Source organism: Stegodyphus dumicola, chromosome 3 (genome assembly GCF_044657685.1).
Source record: "Stegodyphus dumicola isolate Sdum_Otavi_A_Nest chromosome 3, ASM4465768v1".
In the NCBI taxonomy this organism is placed as follows: domain Eukaryota; kingdom Metazoa; phylum Arthropoda; class Arachnida; order Araneae; family Eresidae; genus Stegodyphus; species Stegodyphus dumicola.
Genome location: NC_140770.1, coordinates 209100892 through 209123214, shown reverse-complemented (window position 1 = coordinate 209123214; position 22323 = coordinate 209100892). Strand labels below are relative to the sequence as shown.

At 32.4% G+C, this 22323-nt stretch overlaps 1 protein-coding gene across 2 annotated transcripts in view; it reads left to right on the top strand.

Annotated features, from left to right (window-relative positions):
* LOC118200869 (tudor domain-containing protein 5-like) overlaps positions 1-22323 on the top strand; it is a 102126-nt gene that overhangs the window by 3767 nt on the left and 76036 nt on the right. For both annotated transcript variants that reach the window (XM_085813815.1, XM_035372854.2), the window contains exons 2-3: positions 9551-10195; positions 11703-11815. In XM_085813815.1, the coding sequence (XP_085669941.1) occupies positions 9551-10195; positions 11703-11815 (758 nt within the window). The remainder of the gene's footprint in view (positions 1-9550; positions 10196-11702; positions 11816-22323) is intronic.

Here is a 22323-nt window from a genome sequence, read left to right as displayed (position 1 = left end):
TATCATTTGGTAAAACGCCTGGGACTGTCTCTACTCTTTTAGCCTTAAATCTCTGACGTGTTACACATTTTCTTATACAGTTCCTTATAGTTTTACGTGATTTTAAGATCCAGTATCTTTCTCTTAAATGCGACATCAATAATGTAGTACCTGCATGCAACAAATCTTTGTGTACACTTAATATCAATAATTTGACTACTGGATGTTCAAAAGGTAATATGATGGGGAACTTAAAGCTGTTAGAGTCGTCACGATAAGCAACATTAGACTTAGCTCTTATTAGACCCTGACTATCGACAAATGGTCTGAGTCGTCTTAGCTTATCATCTGTTTCACCATTAAACGACTCTTTTTGCATTAATAGCATTAAAGCTATTTCTCCCCTTTCTATTTCAGATACAGTAAAATCCTTAGAATGGTTGTTATTATTATTCTTACATACATTATTATAAAATCTGAATATCCATGATAACATTCTTACAATTTTCTTAAATGATGAGAAATACTTATAGTACCATTCAATATAATTATCACTCTTTGCCAACGTAACAATAACTGTCTTACGTATTTCTGAATTAACCAAATCCTCATCTGGTTCTAGGGGTGTTTGTGCTCTGGGGAAACCCCGGAATTCCAGAGATCGTCGTTCAAAAGGAAGTAGGAATAATAATGAATTATTTATTTTGATCTGGGTAATTTTGTTTGCTTTGAAAGCAGAAAACGCAAGGTCAGTGTGTGTGGTGAAAACTTTTCCTTTCTTTCTCCAAAGGCAGTGATAATGCGTGAAAAGAGGGAAAAAACTTCTTTTTTGTTCTTTCCTTATTGCGAGTTATGACTCATTCCCCCGGTTCTCGGACATTCTCTTCTGGATTCTTTTCGGCAAGTAGGCGCGGCAGAAAAAAAAGGGAGAGACTTCGTTCGACCAGATGTGCGATCACGTGACTCTGGGTTCAAAGGTCTCATCTCTCCTGGCGTGGCGCCAATAAGTAGAGAAGGGGGTTTTTTCGCCGTATTAGCTATTTGTCATTGATCGCTTCTCAACTTTTTTCCTCCGCTGTGTAAAATTTTCATTTCATTTATTGAAATATTTTTTTATTTATGTACGCAAGAGAATTTCACTATGAAATTTCTCGATATAAATAGTGATGTTATACAATTAGAAGAAGGTGTCCAGAATGCATTTAGGTGGAATTGGATTGATCATTAAATATGATTTAATGGCTTCTAAAGAAACCTCATGTGAAAAATATGGCTCAAAAAATCCAATGACTGATCCAATTCACAAATATCTTTTACTGAATATGAACAGAAATTGGAAAATATATCAAGAGGACTTAAAAACATGTATTTCAGATGAGTCACCTGTAAAAGTCTCTAAAAAATCTTCTACATTAGCAGAAAAGCAAACTGCTTCTACCTCTGCATGTGCAATTCTCGAGTAAATTTCTTCAACTGTAAATGAGGAAAATAAAAGTCAACCTTCCTGCAATTATGAAGTTCACCACAAAAGAAAGACAAGCCCACAAACATTAAAAAATATAAAAAAGCAACAGAAATTAGATAATTTTTTTTAAAGAATTAATTCAGGTAATTTAAAATATTTACATAAAATGTAGTAGTTTATATGTTTTAAAATTTATGGTTATTAATTTTGCAAAAAAAGTAATTCATTGAACTTTTATAATTAGGTCATTCAATACTTCATAATTGTAATTTTTCATTTCTCTCCCCAGCCTCCTTCTCGAAACTCCAAAATGTCAGTAGTAAGTCCGTAAAAGTTTCAGGGGATTTTTGGGGGTCCCACAAACACCCCTGTGATTCATCATTAGATTTAGGCCAATTTGCCTCATCTTTCCGTAACCAATCAGGTCCCTCCCACCATTTTCGTTCTATTAATTGATCTGCATAACAACCTCTAGAAAGTAGGTCGGCAGAATTGAGACTACCAGGAACACGTCGCCATACAGTGGGGGAGGTCAACAACCTGATTTCTTGTACACGATTAAAAACGAATGCTCCCAACGTTGATTTCGCCGTATCCAACTTAAAGCCGTTGACGAGTCAGTCCAACAATGAATACGAACTTCATGTAGGCCAATATCATTAATAACTGAAGACAGTAACCTAGAACCAGTATTGCAAGCAAGAAGTTCTAATCGAGGAATCGTAATAGGTTTTAAAGGTGCTACTCTCAATCTTGCATGTACCAAACTAACCTTCACCTATTTGCCACTCTGTACTCTTAAAAAGACGCACGCATTTTTACTACTGTCACAAAAGAGATGTATACTCACAGCTTCATTGATAGATTTAAGACCTACCCATCTAGGTATTTGGATACTGGATAGCAAGTACAACTTTTTAAGCCAAAACCTAAACTTTTTGGTTAATTCATCAGGAAGAACATCGTCCCATTTCAGCCTTAAATTCCAAGTTTCCTGTAAAATTAGTTTTGGAATCAACATTACAGGAGCCGTATGGCCTATAATGTCAAACACCTGATGAGCTACTGCTAAAACTAGTCTTTTAGTAACTGGGTCATCCAATTTTATATCTTGACTTATTTTGCAAGATAAGGTATCTGTAACTGTATGCTATACAAGGCCCAAAACAGGCACATCTCCTTCCGTGGAGGAATCTTCCTCTGGCACAACACTTCTTATATTGGATTTCCAGAATCTTAAATTAAAATGACCCGAAGCCATAATTATTTGTGATTCATTTACAAACTTTCTCATTTCTATTTCTGAATCCATACTGGCCACACAGTTATCAACGTAAAAGGATATTTTCAATATCTCTGCTGTATGACTTAAACTTTCGGGAACTACACTCAAATGATATTGTATTGTAGCGGCCAATAAATACGGACTACACGTAATACCCAAAACTACCCTTCTATGCCGATACAGTTCAACTTGTTCTTGATTATCCCTACTGAACCACATAAATCTCAAAAAGTCTTGATCTTTTTCCTTATAGATATTTGCAAGAACGCTTTTTCTATATCTGAAGTGACACCAACGTAATACTTGCGAAACCGATTAAGAATCGAAGGTATAATTTCAATTAAATTTGGTCCAGTAGATAAACAATCGTTCAATGATGGGTAACCAGGCAAATGAGAACTTGCATTAAACACTGGTCTTATACTCGTGTTACTATTTTCTTTAACAACTGCTCTATGAGGTAAATAATGTACACCCTTATATTTATTCTTATCCGGTACTTTTTCAATTATCCCGAGTGTTAACCAGTTCTGGAAAACGCCTCCATAAGCGTCAAAATTTCCCGTAGTCATTAATTTTCGTTTAGTACTTACAAGGCATTTTTCTGCTATCACTTTGTTTTCGGGTAAAAGCGAGCTATTCAACACCCAAGGTAATGCTACTTCGTACCTTTCCTCTGAATTTACCGTGAGAGTCTCTTCAAAATATTTTTGCGTATCCTCCTGTAACTGAGTTTTGGTTTTACTTACGGATGGTTCACTAATACCCAAAACATCTAACTTCCAGAGATCACTTATACATTGACCCTTCACTAACAGAGAAGAAATTAGGAGGGATGCAGTATTTATCATAGTTGGCTCAGTGCCAGTAAATTTACCCATAACAGTCCAACCTAACTGCGTATGCACCGTGCTGACGCCGCACGTAAGGGGAACAATTTTTCCAGTTAGCAACTTACCAGCAAAATCCGCACCAATTAGTAATTTTATCTCTTTATCTACCTTACATGTACCATTTTCTAAATCACTTAATTTGATACTGTGTGACTTAAGTTCACGTAACCATGAACCAGATGGGAGTTGCTTAATTTCAGAACAAATTTTGTTTTGACCAAGTACTTCTAATTTACACTTATATTTACTATATATATGGCTTACTTCAATAACATAGTTTTTATATACATTTTCTGAAGTCTCAACTCCACCAAAAGGAAATTGCTTAATTTTTCATTCACCAATACACTTACAATTTAACCTTTGAGCAACATCATTACATAAATATGATTTCATAGAACCACTATCATAAATTGCTCGTACAAACATTTCTTTAGAACCATTCTGAATTTTTACGATTAAAGTTTGAAGATATACATTTGATACCTTAACATAGTTATTAAGAATGCCTGTTTTGTTTTCGTCATTCGCTAACTTTGTGACACTTTTTGTTTTGTTAGAAGGCAAATCAGGACACATAATCACAAAATGTCGATTTTTACATAAAGTACACCTATATTTAGCTGTGCACTGATTTGCTCTATGGTTTTTCTTAAGGCACACAAAACAAACATTCTTTTTCTTAATGATATCTTTCTTACATTCTAAACTCATTAAAGATGCATCTTTACAACTTTCAGATAAATGGGATTTTTCGCAAAAAATACAAGTATCAGACTTTTTATACTTTTGAAAATTATCATTACACTTACTACTATTTGCATTAATTAGTTCACATGCAGTTGGAACAACAGATTTTGTGTCAAAAAACTTATTTTTCTTATTACTTACTTTATCAGAACCCAAAACATCACATGTAAGTTTAACTCTAAATTCAGTTTTTACTTCCCTTTTTAGAAAATCAATCAATGACTCCAAATCACTCTTACCTGCTGTTTCAGATGACATACCTCGTTGTCTTTCCCAAATTTGTATTAAATCAGCAGGAAATGTTGATTCCACTAAAGGAAATAAAACAACTGCAAATTTATCTTTAGTTAAACCGAGTGTTTCCAATGCGCGTAGTTGAGTTTACAACTTGTCATAAAGAGTTAATAGGTGTATATTTTGTTTGTCATTGATTACCAGTTTTAATAGCTCTCTAACATAAATTTGAATTAAAACATTTTCATTTCCAAATCATTCTTTGAGATACTCCACGGCTTTTTCGTAATTTTCTTCCATAGCAGGAAAACTCTCCACTATTGCTCTTGGCGCAGTCTCAGGTTTCGTAGATTGTAGTAAATAATGAAACTTGTCTCTCTTGTCGATGCGAGTATCTTCATGTATTTTACTAAACCTTGTCCAAAACGTCAACCACTTTCTGGAGTTTCCATTGAACTTCACCAGTTCAATCTCTGGCAGTTTCTGTTTTGCGGCTGTAACTATTCCTGGTGAAGAACCGCTATTCGTTGAACCAGTAGAAGGCTGTGAACACTTATCCTTTTTTCTGTTGGCTTTTACTTTCAACGTAGATAATTTATCGTAATATTCTTGAGCTGCACTAAATTCTCTTTCATATTCTTCTTGAGTACAGCCGTTTTTCTGTAGAAGTTCCAAAAAAGAGTCATTCGTATGTCGTAAAGTTTTATACTTCTCTGAAATTTGATCTAAATAAATTTCTAAATCCGGAGAATCTGATCGTATTAGTTCTAACTTATTAGCTGTTTTCGTAAATACACTCCTAATTGCTTTCCGCTTCTGTTTTAGTGTTTCTAAATCATCCATGTTTGCACCTAGGTACTTCTCTTATTTTCATAAATTATCAAGTGTCGAAATCGATAATGTCACCCTGCGACATCAATCCTGGCAGGCTCGCCAAATTTGTTGCTTAACAAGTAAATCATAGGTTCGAAAATCTGAACCGACACTTTTTAAAAACACCAACATTTATTTTCACGCCATTTCTAATTCTACAAAATCTTAAATGCAACTAACTGTCAAACAGAAAAGCAGACCTAGACGTAATGATGCATCTGGACACGTGATCCTCGTGAAAGACGAATTCTTTAGGGTTGCCACAGAAAGGCAGTGTGTCGCCACAGCAACATTGAGTACGAAATATCGAAGAAAAAATACTTACCGAATAATGACGTCATAATTACTGAATAATAATGAGTCATAATGAAAATACCAAATTACTGACATCATGATAAAAGTTTTGTCTCCTCTAATCTGCATCGAGGTAAGAAAGCAGACGATTCACTCAACTCTTCTTTCAAGTTCACGATTCACGTTGTTGTATTTTCTGAGCTTTGTTATTTCATGAGATTATTTAGTGCTGCCTTTTTTTTATTCGGATATTTTGTGGATAAATTAAGAATATTTTTAATTTCAGCTCTTTTTAATACAATTACAGATTAGAAACGCACTCATGATTTTACTGCTTGCAATGTTGAAAAACGTAAACACGTTGCATTGATGGTAATGCAAAATGTACAAAATCTGCAAAAGGTAGAGACAGGTGCTACTCCTTGGTTTATAGCAGAATCGTATGGAATTGCGATACGATTGTGTATGATATACGGTAAAATAAAGAAAAGCTGTTGTAATTTTACAACAACAGTGATTCTAACACCGGAATTTGAAACCGGAAATGGTAAAACTGAATGGTGATATAATTTATTTCAATCATGTTACTAGGCTCAACACCCCATCATCGGCCAAGTGCCACAGTAGCACTGATAACTTTAACAACAGCAGACAATCCTGGTGAGCTATCTTTTTGAATCCACTAGTGTGCAATAGGGTAATGTAAATATAGGCCCCATTTCCATAGAAAGACTACTGTGGGAAAAACAAAAAAAATGCCTCCTTTTAGCCAAATAACATTTGCATGCTTTGAATATATTGCAAGTTTAATGGGGAAACAACTATGGGTCGTTGCTTTAGACTTGATGCTTCACTTCGAGGTCAATTTTTTACACCTTTTAGGTTAGAATAACTATAGTAACATCTGTTACATAAGATGATCCAGTGCCTTAATTTTCGTCCCTACTTTTTTCCTGTTTAGCTTTTTCAATTCTCTCTGAAACCAAAATTATGCTGCAGAATGTTTAATTATTATGGCAATCACAAATTATTTTTAAACATTGGCATCAACTGGTTTTTCAAAGAAAAAAATTTAATCTTTTGGTGGTATAAGAGTGTTTATAAGTTAATAGATACAGTAAAATTTGAGTAAAGTGAAAAGAAATGCCTGAGAGAATGGAGATTTTACTAATAAATAAATGCTTAAATACTGCTAATAATTTTACAAATTAAATTAGCAATTTAAAAAATTATTTATTTATTTATTTAAATTTTGTAGTCTGGAGAATACATTCTAATACTTCAAGAAAGAGTTAAGTTTTAAAATTTCTTTAAAAACAATTACACGTGTATTTTACAGCTGTTCTTATGTGAAAAATAGCATTTACTACTACTGACTCGGAAAGAATTTCAGTTCTAAAAACTGCATCATTTGTTTATGTATCACCCAGATGATATAGTGTATAGAGGAGCCTACTGCGATACCAAAGGACCAGGGTTCGAATCCCTGAGAATTAATGGGGAAACTTCTATGGTTCGTTGCTTTAGAATTGATGCTTCACTTTGAGGTCAGTTTTTATCCCTTTTAGCTTTAAATATAACTCTAGTAACATATGTTACATAAGAGAATCCAGGCATCGATGTTTATAAATGTAGTCTCTGCGGCATGGGGGCACTCTAAATATATGGTGAGCCGAAAGTCCTCACATGGGGTTTGGTGGTAGGGGAGAGGATTGAAGACCCTCGGATCACCTCCCCCTCCAGTGTGTTGTTCTTCAAAATTGGGGTGGAAAGGGAAGTCCAACCTCCTTAAGACTCTGACAACCACTTATCTATGAAGTACAAGACAACAACAACATTTGCGTAGTATAATACAGTGCAAAGTCCGAAATCCGGGCTCGTCGGGACTTCAGCGATTCGGATTTGGGATTTTTCCGGATAATAGATCATCAGTTTAAATCTAGTAAGAGGGCATGTAGAAATTATAAAATTAAAAATAGGAAATCATGATTTATGAAATAATGAAGTATTTATGATCTAAAGGGTATCAAAATTTACAAATAAAAAAAAAGCTTAAAATTTATTTGTTTACATTTAAACATTTCTTTCAATGAAGTTGTTTTAAGTTGCTTCATTTTTTTGTGCGAATACTTTCTCTTTAATTTTGTAGATAGACATAATCTCTTGTTTAGTTACATTGTTGAAGTCCTGTATCTGCTGTTTCGAGAATTCCAACTAACTTGTCAATCGAAATTTTCTCGTTCTCAGTAACTTCTCCGTCACTTTCTTTACAATCGGTAGCACTATTTTCTGGATCTAGAACCATACTACAGATTTCACCATATTCATGATATAAAAATTTCTTTTATATCATCTTCATTTATTGCCGCTTCTCCACATTTCTGTACAAAATCTGTTAATTGGAAAATTTCACCTTTGTTTTGTGATATCCAAAAACCTTTAAAATTAGCAGCTATATTCATAAAATTTAGCTATCCTTCACTATATATATTTGGCTATGCATCATGAGCTTGGGGACTAACGACAAGTTGTTCCGTTAAATTTCATCTTGATTCTATCGTGCAGAGACAATTAAGCCTGATTTATATTAGTTTAGTTATTTATTATACTTATGGGTATTTATTGCACATGCTTAATGGTTATCGGGTTCTGAATAAAAAAAATTCCCAAATATACTTAAGCATTATTGAGGGCCGCCACTAGATATCTTACCGACCAATACAGTCTCTATTCTTAATTCAAATAGCCCTAAATGTAATCTTTAGGTCTATGAGTATCATCAATAATATCTATTTTTAGCATATGGGAAAAAAATTTTGGGTAAATTTTTTCTCGTCAACATTTTTAGTGCATTTAACTTAAATCTGTAATCATTGCCAACTGTAATGTCAACAAAAAAGATTACCATACTATTTGTTATTAAATTACTAATATAAAAAAAAATATTTGGGTGGTGATGTAAAAATGTTGGTGGTTTTGAGGTCCGGATATTGGATGTCCGGATCTCGGACTTTTTACTGTATATAATTCAGACTTAATTTCATCAACTTCATGAGTTTCCAATTGTCATAAATTTCTCATTAAGTCGGGTATTGAATCAACTTCTAAATTCTTGGATCATTCAGAAGATCCTTCCTATAAAGCATCCATCTATGCAATCATAAAGCATCTTTTAGCAAATCTAACTTTTAAAAATTTCCTTTACAAAATTTTTCATAGAATCAATGTAATATTTTTATTTATTTATTTTTTATGTTTTTGAATAACATTATTAAATTTCTTAGCAAATGAAAAATAAAATAAATAAATTGCTTTTAGACATTGATCAGTTTTTCTTAATAACTACATAAACTAGAAATTAAATAGAATAATTACATTTGGGGGGCATGGAGTAGCTTTAATTTACCATATTTCATATATATATTATTTGTATAAGAGCCACACTAATCGCCTGTGAGAGCTGTGGTCACCCCTGATATATATATAGAGAGTGATATTAAGGAAAAAGAATATGAACAAGAAATTGTTCCAGAAACTCAGCTACTGGTATACCCAGCTGACTCAGCAATGAAATACATATAAAAAATAAGTATAAACTATGCAGTGTAATGCAAAGACAATGTAAAGACATAATTTTTTTTAAGTAAAAAAAAATTATGTTTCTTTGGTTGTATTTATTGTGAATATTTCACAGTAAGAGTACTTAATGTAGTCTAAGTTATAAAATTGAATTATGATTAATTTTTGTTATATTGGTTAATTTTGAATGTATTTCAGCCATGATGGGAGAAACAAAACTGGATGAATTAAAGAAAGAAGTTAGAAGCATTCTGATTACCTACCCAAATGGCGTTAATTTGGCAGAATTTATTAAAACCTACAAAGCACTTATAGGTAGGAGATTTCCATCACGGGAGTTTGGCTATTATACGGATATAGATTTCCTACAGTCTATGTCTGATGTTGTGCAACTTTTCATGGACCAGAGTGGCATGTATCAGCTTTCTGTAATTGCTGATGAATCAACTGTACACATTCATAAACTTGTTCAAAACCAAAAGCAAAACAAACCAAAAATTAATCGAAATTTTCCATATCAAATGAGAAAACCTCATGTTTTTCAAAAATTTTATCTGCAAAAAAGTGTAATGAATAACTTCAGCTATAGTAAGCCATTTGTACCAGCTCCTTTAAAAGCAGAACTAATTGAACTGCTTAAATTATATCCTGATGGTATTACTCTACCATCTCTTCTTCTAGCATACAAGAAGATGTATAACAAGTTTTTGAAATTAGAAAATGGTTTGGATAGTTTAGAAAAAATGCTAAATGTTATTTCGGAAGTAGAGTTACGCTTTGTAGGTAATTTGACAAAGGTTTATTATTTATTCAGTAGTCCTGAAAAGAAAAATTTAAATGCAGGTAAGTTGATAAATTTAGTATTTAATAATGAATTTGAGTGTTGCATCAATATAGTGTATTTATGTTTATTATAAAAAATTATTAAATTATTTTTATTGTTAAAAATGGTATTTAAAAAATGTATATAAGATATGGAAAAAAATCATTACCCTCATCTCTTTATTCTGGTATACATTTTAGAGACGTAGAAAGGTTTTTTTATGACTCCAAATTTAATGCAACCATTTGGAAATTATTCTTCAAAGTTAAATGATTTTATAAATAAGGTACTGACCAAAGTTGAATAATCTGCAACTTTCTGTGTAAAAGAGCAAAATATTGTACATCTTTTTCTCAGTATTAAATCTGGTAGAGAATATTCAAAATAGCTTACTTGTCTGAAATAGGGGCATATGAGTGAAACAACATGTTAGCAGAAAAAATTTATCAGTTCAAATCATATGCTTCTTATATATGTATTCACTAGTAAAAGTATTCAAAATAATAAACAAATGCAATTGATTAGATTTAGTCCATTGTTGACATGTATTCACTAGTAAAAGTATTCAAAATAATAAACAAATGCAATTGATTAGATTTAGTCCATTGTTGACTTAAACTGAAAAATATCTTATCTGGACCATTTTTATTTAAAAAAAATTCATTCTGTAAACATTTTGATTGTATTAAATGATTCGCTCATTATAATTAATAATGAATTTGCATTATTTTCATCTGTCCCGGATGGGTCATGCTACTCTGGCAATGAGGCCTACCCGACTCTGAGAAATCAAGGGACCACTGAAACTTCGTGGTCCCCGCTTCGAAATCCATACTGTGCAAGTGCTGAATCATCTGTGCACGACTTACACACTGATATAGGTGTTTTAAGTAGTAGAGTAGCCACCATACTGTGATATATTGAGACTCGTCTTCTGTCTATTGTTGACTTAAATTGAAAAATATCTTATATGGGCTCATTTTGATTATATATTATTTTGATTATATTATATTAAAATATTATGTAACATTTTGTTTGCATTAAATGATGTGCTCATTATAATAAATAATGAATTTGCCTTATTTTTTATGTTAAAGAACAGCACTTTTATATTTAATTATTTATAATATGCAAGTGATAAAACTATTTGAAATCACACTAAATTGTATAACTGCTTACTAAATAATTTTTATGAACATCTTGCAGTTATTTTCATTTAATAAAAGATATATGATCATTGACCATATTATCATTTCTGATTCATGTATATTTTCATAATTTTCAATCCTCTTTAGCCAAAATCATCTTTGGAGTATCAGCAGCATTAATGAAACTGATATTGGTTAACTTTGTAAAATAAGTTAGATTTACTAACACATAAACTGTATTTTTGCTCAAAGTTTTAAAATTGATATTAAGAATTTAATTTAAAACTTGCTGGTGTGCCTCTTTAAAAAATTAGTAGATTTTTTCTTTAAACCCATGGTAGCAACTTTTTAATTCTTTATCTTAAATATTTTGTGACAGTTCATAAGCAAGTATCTACAGATGCGTCCAAAGCAGTGCCTGAAACAGAACTCGATAAAAAGGATATAGATTCATCGGGTGTTTCAGAAGCTGTTAAAAAGAATTTTCAGAAAGTGAGTATTATACATAGTAGACTTTAAAAAAATTTTTATATTGTATTTTTCACATTTATATATGGTGCAATACTTTTAGATTAATTATAAAAGGAGACTATCATAATTATTTTATTTTCTTTATTAATAATCCTTAGTGTTTTGCTGTATCAATCTTATTAAAAACCATTTTTCATTGCTATTTCATTTTGCATTCCATTTCATTCCCAGTGATTGAATATATAGGCTGCATGTCATCTTTATATATATTACTATTCATAACATAATTACTAGCTTGTTTTCCTAGAAAGGCCATTTTTTTTTTTTTTTTTTTTTTTTTTTTAGGAATTTAATAGAACTTAGGTCATCCTTCATTAGCTATTCTGCTTCAAAGGGAATTTTGCTTCTATGCCATCAAGTAATCTCATGAGTCATGAATAAAAATAAGGCAAATTCTACAAAATAGAAAATGGAACTTTCAGTAAAATGACAGTTATTCTTTGCAGAAAAGAGAAAACATGAGTCGTAATTAACAGGAAAAATCTTGTTCCTTCTAACATAATGTGGCACCATCTCAGATTAGGTAAAATTTTGAAATGCGTGTGAACCAGAGTAGGCCATCAAACATTAAAGTGAATAAAAATAGCATCATGGATAGGAATTTGTCTCACAACAAGATGGTAATAGGATAAGACTAGTGTGATGACCCTGATTCAAAGCTATTTTTACTGCTAGCCATCCAAAAATTTGCTTGATCATCTTAACTCAGTAGTGATAAAAGTCATTTCTATGCCCTTTAAAAAAAATAATAATTGAATAGGAAAGTCATGTTTAGTGACAAGTGAACATCGAAGCATAGTGGTGTAAAAAATCAAAGGAACATACATAGAAAGATGCTTAATCTTAACTCTGTCAAGTAAAATCAAATAAAAGGTAGTTGGTTGATAATGGTGTCAAGGTTAGTGTTATCACATACTAGTGCAATAAGATTGGCCTTCCCGACACGGTGCAAATTTTTGTACTTTTTCTTTTGGTACTTGGGTTTAGTGATGTTTCAAATTCTAATTTCGAGTAGCCAGATAATATTTAAATCCAATGAAATGTGTTTACTAGCTCAAACCTTATCACATTGCCCAACTACATTCACCTTCTACACAAAAATATGCAAGTTTTTGGGCCAGTTCTTTTAGCATGTATAAAAAGGCTTGAAAGAAGGTGCTGCAGCTTCTGATTTTAGGTTACATAAGCAGCTGGATCAAATTTTAGTATATGGAATGTAAAAATGTCATTGAAAAATCATCTAACAGATTATGGCAAATGACATGTAATTGAGAGAATGAAAGCATCATGGACATTGACACAGGTCTGCAAAGTCCTAAAACTAAACTAAACTCAGTGGCACAACAGCCCTAGTGGGCCACGGTCTGCTGTGCTGTTTTCCTGCTTTCTTGATCTTTGAGCCCTGGAGTGCATCAGCATATTCCCCGACCCCTGGTGTTTAGTCCCCAAGCGAACGTGATACTCATTTTATTGACCTACTTAAGGGATGAAAGGCTGAGTCAACCTTGCCTAATTCGAAGATCAAACCCCGCCACTGTGGTCCAGCTGCGCAACGCGTTAGCCACTTCACCACCGGGCTGTCAAAGTCCTAAAAGTAACCAAATGTTTCATATCAAGAATGTGGACACAATTTAAAATTACTTGTGATGCATACTGACAGCCAGATCAAATTCGAAAATATGCCACAAAGACTCTCAGAACAATTATTTGGCAACGATTGAAGTAGACACCTGATGTCCCCACATTGCAGTGGAGTTCAGTGTTGCTATTAAAAATTGACATGAAAGAGAGCTGTATGCAAAGAAACCCATGACTTCTGTTCCAATAATTTCAGATGCAAATTTGCATAAGTGCTATGTTGCAGAAATTTTGGACTAGAGTCAATTTCTGTTTATTGATGAGTCATTTTTGTCTGGAGAGTGATTCTGACATGCCACAATCTGGAGGCAGCATCATGAGTATGCCTGAAAACGTCTGCAAAGGGCATCAATACAAAGCCGATGAAATCTCTGTATGTACAAGCATCATTTTGAATGACTGCACTGCCCTGCACATTTTTACCAATGCAATTTCGAAAGCTGAAATTTACAGGGATTAGGTTTCCAATACTTATGTCAAGTTATTTAGAGATGCAACTGATACTTACATCTTGCTAATGGAGGATAATGGGCATCCTTATCACACTGCACTATACTTCAGGTCAACCTAAGTTGAGAACACTGGATATAGTAGAAAGTGTATGTGTCCGCCATAGAATATAGTTCTACCATTTCGAGAAGTAATATTGTAAAATTTATGTTGTGATATATGAATACTGTTGAACAAAGAGAACGGAAAGAAAAAATGTGTGAAACGATAGATTACGTTGTGTCCAGCTTTTTGTTTAAAAATTTGTTAAATCGTGTCAACCATTCAATGACCAGCAGGAAGACATCCTCCTTTTTTGGCATTATTGGCGAAACTGCAAATTCCAGCAACTCCGAGCTCACCCCACTCTTGACGAGAAAAGCAATTAAGGCTCATTCACTGACCAGGAGGAGAAAAAAGCAATTGTTATGGTATTCTGCTTCATCTTCGAAGTATGTGTATAATTTTCAACCTTATAAAGCTGGAAAACCTCATATACCTGAATAAACAGTACCACTAAGATTATCGGAATGAATGTTTTTGTCAATTAACGGAGGTCATTTTCCTAATAAATACGATAACAATATTGTTACTTGTTATAACCTTTGCAGGATTGATCTGAGTTTTAAAAAAAAAGCCCTTTCCAGTGCCACAAATTAAAAATACAACAGCCGTTTTCAAGGCAAAAAAAAAAAAAAAAAGAAGAGGCATACCTATAAACAGTTATAAATAACATTATAAATGCAAGCTAACAAATCCCTTAGAAAATATAATATGGAAGTGTCGCACTAGTAGCAGAGTGGTTAAATCGCTGAATCTTTTGAGTGCAAGTGAACGGGCTGTATTCATGGTCGTTTTTGGTGATTTTCCTATGTGTAACGTGAATACGAGCTTGTTTCCTTTAGAAAGCCCTCCACGAAATGCATCTCACCCCTTAGTTGGATATCTCTTGTGCGCTTTGCTATATTCAAATCACCTAACCTAACCAATACGGATGTACTGATCAATTAAATTAACTAGGAAGGTACAAGGAACAAGGTAGAAGGAACAAAGGTCTCTGTCTAAAGGAAGACATGGCTTCGTGGGGAATTTATAAGGGTAAAGGACTTTTTTTTATACAACACACTGAGGGATCCTATGCAGTTCAGAGCTTACCAAAATCATTACAAACGAACTCGCTGCATACTATCAGTATTTCATGGCTTAAGCAACTCTATCATTAATGCACTTGACTTAGATGACTCCATCTAAGGAAAGGAATAACCAGATTTTTTTCATATGATATGCTTGTTGTTTTTTTACCTCAAAGGAAATGTATGGTTTTTGCCTAACTTATACAGTCATTCACATATAATTTGCAGATTCTCAGTGAGCTGAATCAGTCTGCTTTTTATAAATTGAGAGATATAAAAGCAATATATTCCTTTGCGCAAAGAAAAAGACCCACCTTTCGCCCCGTCACGCATAGACGTTTCATTCGTCAAAGGATAAAAACTTTAATTTTAAAATACAAGCAAACTGTCATTTAACATGGTAAATGTTTTAAAAGCAATAAATGTACTTCTTAAGAATTTAATTTTTTTTTACACTTTTTTAGTTCTTATGAATATTTGCACTTTGTTGTAACTAATATAAGACATTTCTAATGTCATAATTTTAATTGATTAGTGGAATTAATTGGTATATCATTAATTAATTGGTATAAGATAATTTGATTCTTAATTTTTAACTTTGTTTCACAATTTTAAAGCTTTAATATTTTTCCAATATCTTGAAATTTTTAATGGTAAGCTCTTTAAGTAGACCGCAATCTGATGATCTCAATTTCCAATCTTTTTATTCATTTTATTTTTGATTTTAAATAGTAATCAGAAAGATAGGATAAAATGTACTGTAGGAGGGTGATTTTCTGAGACTGACTGGAAATGCATGTTTCTTAGGAGACAATTAATACAGGATGTGACACCAAGATATTTAACATTTTCTATAAATTCCAACAGAGAATTATCGAGCATCAAAGAAGCAATATTTTGTTCATGAAACGTACTGGGAACAAGCATAGCTTTACTTTTTGAAAGATTGAAAGTGAGTTTATGAGAAATCGCCCAACTGGAGACAAAATCTAGAACTTCTTGTGCTCTCAAAAGAATGTTATTCAAAATCCTTCCTTGGAAAATTAATAGTAAGTCATCTGCAAACGCAATTTTTAAACAACCGTCGAGATGACTTAAAAGATCCTTTATGATTATGTTCCAAAGAGTAGATCCGGATACAGAGCCTTGAGGACATCCTTTTTCTAGAGAATAAACCTTAGCTTCGTTCCCAAGCTGAAGCTCAGCAGTCCTCTCATTCAAGAAGCTTTTAAGAAGGTTATAGCTATTATGTGGTATACCAGCATCTTTTAAAATTTTTAAGATAGATGGCCACCAAGCATTATCAAAAGCTCCTTTCAAATCCAGGAAAATAAGAAGTGTAGTTTACTTCATTTTCTTTGCACACTGCAAGATATTACAAAGACGAATAATGGCGTCTTCAGCGGACATCCGAGGAGCAAATCTGAACTGAAAATCATTATAAAAGCATTTTTGTCTCAAATACCAATTTATTCTGTTAATGAAGAGAGTTTCAAGACATTTTCCCAAAGTAGGCAAAAGACTAATGCATCTAATATTATCAAGATAAGGGGTTCTTGTATCTAAAGTTTTAGGAATCAAAACAACCCGAGCTCTCTTCCATTGTGCTGGAAAAACTGCTAATTGTAAACAAAGGTTGAAAAGTCTGTGTAGAAATGTGCTATCCACCTCATGAAAGTGCTGTACAATTTCATTAGAAAGAGAGTCAAGCCCAGGTGATTTGTTCTTCTTGAGATTTTTAATAACACTGTTAACTTCTGATGTAGAGAACGGACAGTCCATAAAAGAAATATAAGGTCCATCAGACTCAGTGTGCATAGTGCTATGAGAATTTCTATCATCACGTGCATTATCTCTTGGGAAATTCTTTGTCATTATAGCAACAATTGTATCACTCAAACTCGAAGTAACACTGCAATCCGGGAGTTTAATTCCCAAAATCTCAATCCTTTTCGCAAAATTGGTCTTAACCCCATACTTATATATAGATTTCCCGACATTGTGAACAGTAATAGTTGAGAGAAAATTTCTCCACGACTCAAGCTTAGCATTAGCTAATTTAGCCTTGTACTTGTGCTGCAATTCGAAATATTTAATTTTATAAATATTTTTAAGAAGACAGTTTCTTTCTCTCTGGAATCTATGCCTAGCAGCATTTACATGCTTTCTATAACAATCAATTTCCTTAGACCACCAAGAAACCCCATTCTTCTTACTTTTCTTCATCAGAATTGACAGTAAAGCACAATTAAAAACAACGGTAGAAAGTCTGTTTACAACATTTTCTAATGCAGTACAATCAAAGCAACTGTTAAGAAGGATATTCAAGTTGCACAATTCTCTCTTACAAAGTTCAGTAAATAAAAACCAGTTCGCTCTTTTTAAATTAAAAGTACACAAATTAGAAGATATAATCAGACAGCATAAAACAAGTTCAAAGATAATCATTTTATGGTCAGAAAGAGAATCTTCCTCAGAGATATCCCAACTTTGAACGTATGGCAGCAGTCCTAAGCTACAAAGCGTAAGGTCAATATAACTCGAGCCTTGCGTGGAACAGAAAGTAGGTCCGCGATTTTCATTAAGTAGAAACAAATGATTCGCACTAATAAAATCACTAAGTTTCGTTCCTCTAGCATCAGTAATAGGACTATGCCAAATCGCTGATTTGCTATTCGAATCCATACCACATAAAAAATTGCATGGTTTCTTCATCGTTAAAATTTGTGAAATTTTTAATAGTTCTATGTCAATATTAGTTTGGGGCTCAAAATAAGCGGAACAAATAGTCAAGTCAGATCCATTGATTTTTATATCTAAAACAACAGTATTATAAACTGTATGATATAAGTCCAAAAAAGGAGAAAGATTCTGGTTGCGAACAATAACGGCAGACTTGACAACTTCTGCTTCAGAATCATAGTAAACTTTATATTTTATTGGAAAGCCAGGAAGAACACCTTTATAAAAGTGTGGCTCCTGAATCAGTGCGACATAAGTGTCATTTGCCTCCATATATAAAATAAGTTGCTGAGTAGCAAGTTTTGATTTGTGCAAATTTATTTGTACAAAAGAAACAGACAAATTGTCGGACTTACCCATAATAAATTTTTGTAGCTGCAAGATTCATCATAAATGTATGGCTGGGGCAAGTTCCAAAAAATGGCTTATGATTTACATCAACTTTCTTAGTTGCATTTTTTGTCTTTTTATTAAATCTTATGCAATTAATACACACTTGCACTTCTTTTTTATCACATTCTGAACTCTTATGCTTTCCAGAGCAGCAATAACAAGCCAAGGGATTTCTGCAATCAAGACTTCTGTGGTAGCCTAAACATTTAAAACATCTATTTAAAACAACAAAATCTTCAGCTTTACACATATTCCACATCACTTTAATGCACCCAAAATTTAAAATACGCTTGCACACAGCAGGATGCACTTCAATAACCACGCTTCTCTCACGTTGAAACTTCTTTAAAGTAAAGCAAACTTTAACGTCTTTCCAAGTTTCTTCACTCATGGTAATTTCAGGATTTTGTTCTTCAATAATTTTTAACAGTTCATCATTACTAATGCTGTTTGGCACATTTTTTAAGTAAAACTGTAGGATATTTTCGTCTTGGAATAGAGGGATTCAAAATAGGTGAGTCTTCCTGCAAAGCAGTAAACAGTTTTTGTTTATCATATCCCGAAGCACATTTCACCATTACTTTATTGTTATGAACTGTTCGAATATTGCTAATTTCAATTTATGTTTCCAAGATTTGATTTCAGCTTTAAGGAGCTTTTTAACTTCAGGTGTACAGTTTTGGGCACTCACAAAAACACAGCAATCTGAATCAGTCTGATTTGTCCCAACAGATGACGCCACAGCATTAGCATACGATTTCGTTTGCATGACTAAATTCAATAAGCTTTCTTTACAAGCTTCACGAAAATTTACAGACTTAACTTGCTCAACATACCTAGTAATCAAACTTTTAATCTCACCCAAAGCCTTCTTTGCATCATCACGAATCTGCGGATTCATATTGCATTTCGATACGATGGCTGATTTCACCTTTTGAAGCTCATTGTCCAGAGCTGCATAGAACTCGTCACCACCACAATGCGCCATGTTGGCGTTCTCCAAATTAAAGTCTTTAAAAAATAAAAATTAAAAAAAATTTTTCCCCTCGTTCACTGTTTTGGTAGCAACAAGCCGCATAAACTCTTAAAAATTAAAAGAAAATAACTTACTACAAGATTTTCCAAATTTATATATTTTACTTTTAACTAAGTGAACGGTCTTGGGGAAAAAATTTGACCCAAACTGCAAGGAATACATTGTTAGCTCTTCCGGTTTCAAGTTTTAAAGATCATCAAATTAGTATTCGTCACATTTAGATAATAGTGAAATATTTCACATAAATTAAGACAATGAATAACATGCCCTACATTTTACACTATGATGAACTATCAATTTTAGCTGCAGCTTCACTGCATAAAAAGATTGTTATTTAAATACAAATTGGAGGAATTGAATCTCCATGGGCAGTTTGCTGCATATGGATAACTTGAAGAACAGGGTGAAAAGCTGTGAAAAGGTCGTTCTAGCCTTGTACGTGTTCTCAGGTTAGCTTGTCGGGAAGTATAGTAACTCATTATTTTGCTAATGGAATCCCGGGGATTAAGTGGCTTGCATATTTTCTGGATTTAAATATGAGAGAGCACATGTGAAATGCACTAGAATGCAGATTTCCATCAATGCTGCCCCCATCTAGCATTTTCCAGGAGCTTCAAAGTACTATTTATCATGAATACATATTGTTACTGCAGACATGCCTGGGCATTTTAATACAGAGTATGGAAAATAGTTGTAAAGCTTGCATTTTAGACAGGAGCTATTACAAACCTTATTCATTTTTCTAGGTATCTCTGAAAAGTTATACCAACTTTTCTCTAGCCTACTCTGTATTTTCTAGTTCTAATTTAAATTTATTTTCTGCAGAAATAGGCAGTTCAGCATTTGGAAGGTGTACAATAACAAGATAAAAATCTTGTGCAAGCATCATTCAGGTCATGTGAATTTTTATTGTTGCTGCTTTGTTTCTTCCTCCACCATTGTATTTTTCTTTCCCTTTTGCTTATGTACATAATGGCTTCTCTTTGACTTATGTATGTGATGAGTTATTCTTAAAGCAAGGGAAACTGAAGAATAAGAAGCTAGTGTAGAAACAGATTTTGTTATTGTGCGTATAATTGCAAAGAGAAACATACTATATTATCATAGTGATTATAACTCATATGCAAGGCTGAAATTTGAGAATGATATGTTTGGATTTTAAACATAAATTTGAGAATTTAAGCTGATATTAGAAGATTGAATGTATCATCATTCAAAGAAAATTTGAATTTTTATCATTATCAATGTTAAAGTACATAACATGAAAATGGTAGCTCTTGAGGAAAGGAATGGCCAATCAATTATTAACTTTTATGTGGGTATAGCTCTAAATTTGAAATTATTGAAGAGCTTCTTTCAGTTGAATATCTGAAGACAAATGAATGAGAACTGAGCAATTTGAAGACAGATGAAGGAATGAAATACCAAACAAGGAGAGCTAACATACTTAAAAAATTTTAAAAATTGCCTACTCAGATGTAATTTACCATGAAACAAAATGATAGTTGTAAAAACAGAAGGAGTTTCATGTTTTACATGGAAAAATATTTGTGCATTAAAAAAAAATTCAGAATAAACTTTGTGAAAATTACCCTGACTACAGTTTAATTACATATTTGTTGTATTTTTCTGAATAGGCATTATGTTAAATTGTGTTAAAAGTTGAATATGTGTTGTCGTGTGTTATTAAACCTGTAAATTGAGAACAATCCAGAGGCTTGAAACAAAGATAGCTCATCTTCAGGCTACTGAATTTAATTATGAAGAGATTCCTCATTATAATTTATTTTGGCAATTTAGCATAGTCGGGATTTAAGAAATATTTTCAGTGATTTCAAAAATAAAAAACTTTATAGACTTTCTTGATTTGACCAACAATAATTCAATTTAGATTTTCCTTTTACTGTGACATAAAATTTTAACTTTATATTATAAGATAAAAATTTATAGTATGGTAAAAATGTTTAACACAAAGTTACCATAATATGGTAAAACACTTTGAATTGAATTTTTGTTTTCCAACCATGAAGTTACTGATGAGACTAAAAAGTAAATTTCAAGAAAATTAAATTATCAGTGATAACTTTTCATGAGAATTTTGTGATTTTTGAAAATTAAAACAAGCTCGCAGACTGATGATCCATTTTCAATAGAAATTGATAGTGGACAGAATGAGCTACAACTTCAGATTATACATCTGCGTTGTAAATTTTACAATAATTTGCAATAATTGCACTAATTTACAAGTCTGTAAATTTTACAATAATTTGCAATAATTTACAAGTCTGTAAATTTTACAATACTCTTGGTTCATATAAATTCAACAAACTTAAGGTTTTACTTAAAAACAATTGATTATTTTTCGGTCAAGCTACATACAGAAATAAACATTTTCTGTCATAGATTTCAGCAGAATTGTTTTATGATCAAGCACCACTGGTGACATTACTAGCAGTTTTAAGAAAGTTCTAATTTAAATTATTTCATTTATTTTAATTCACATTAATACTAATTTAAATTTTGGGTGTAAAATTAATTTTCAAATTTTGAAATTTTTTCAAATGGTAAGCAATATAAAATGGTACGAATCACCTCATGAAAATGCTTGTGTTAAAAATTTATTTATTTTTATGTATCAAATTCATTTTTAAAAGCAATTACAATACCTGGACACTATTTAAAATTGCTTGTTATGTATACAGACAGCCAGATCAGATTTGAAAATATGCCACAAAGAGTCTTCGATTTGTTATTTGGCTTTATAATGAGAATTTGTTACAAAATTGCCAAAACTGTAATGACTTAGAAAGAATATATCACATCTTCTGTTTACTTTCAATCTGTCTGATGAAAACATTATATATACTGCACCATTATAATTAACTCACGTGCTAAGGTTATTTATAGAACCATCTTCCTTCTAATAATATTTTCATAAAATTACATGTCCTACTGTTAAGAAAACTCGGAATTCGAAGTGCATATCTAGGATCAGTATTTAAGGAAATGAAACTTATAACCATGTTTCTTAAACATCC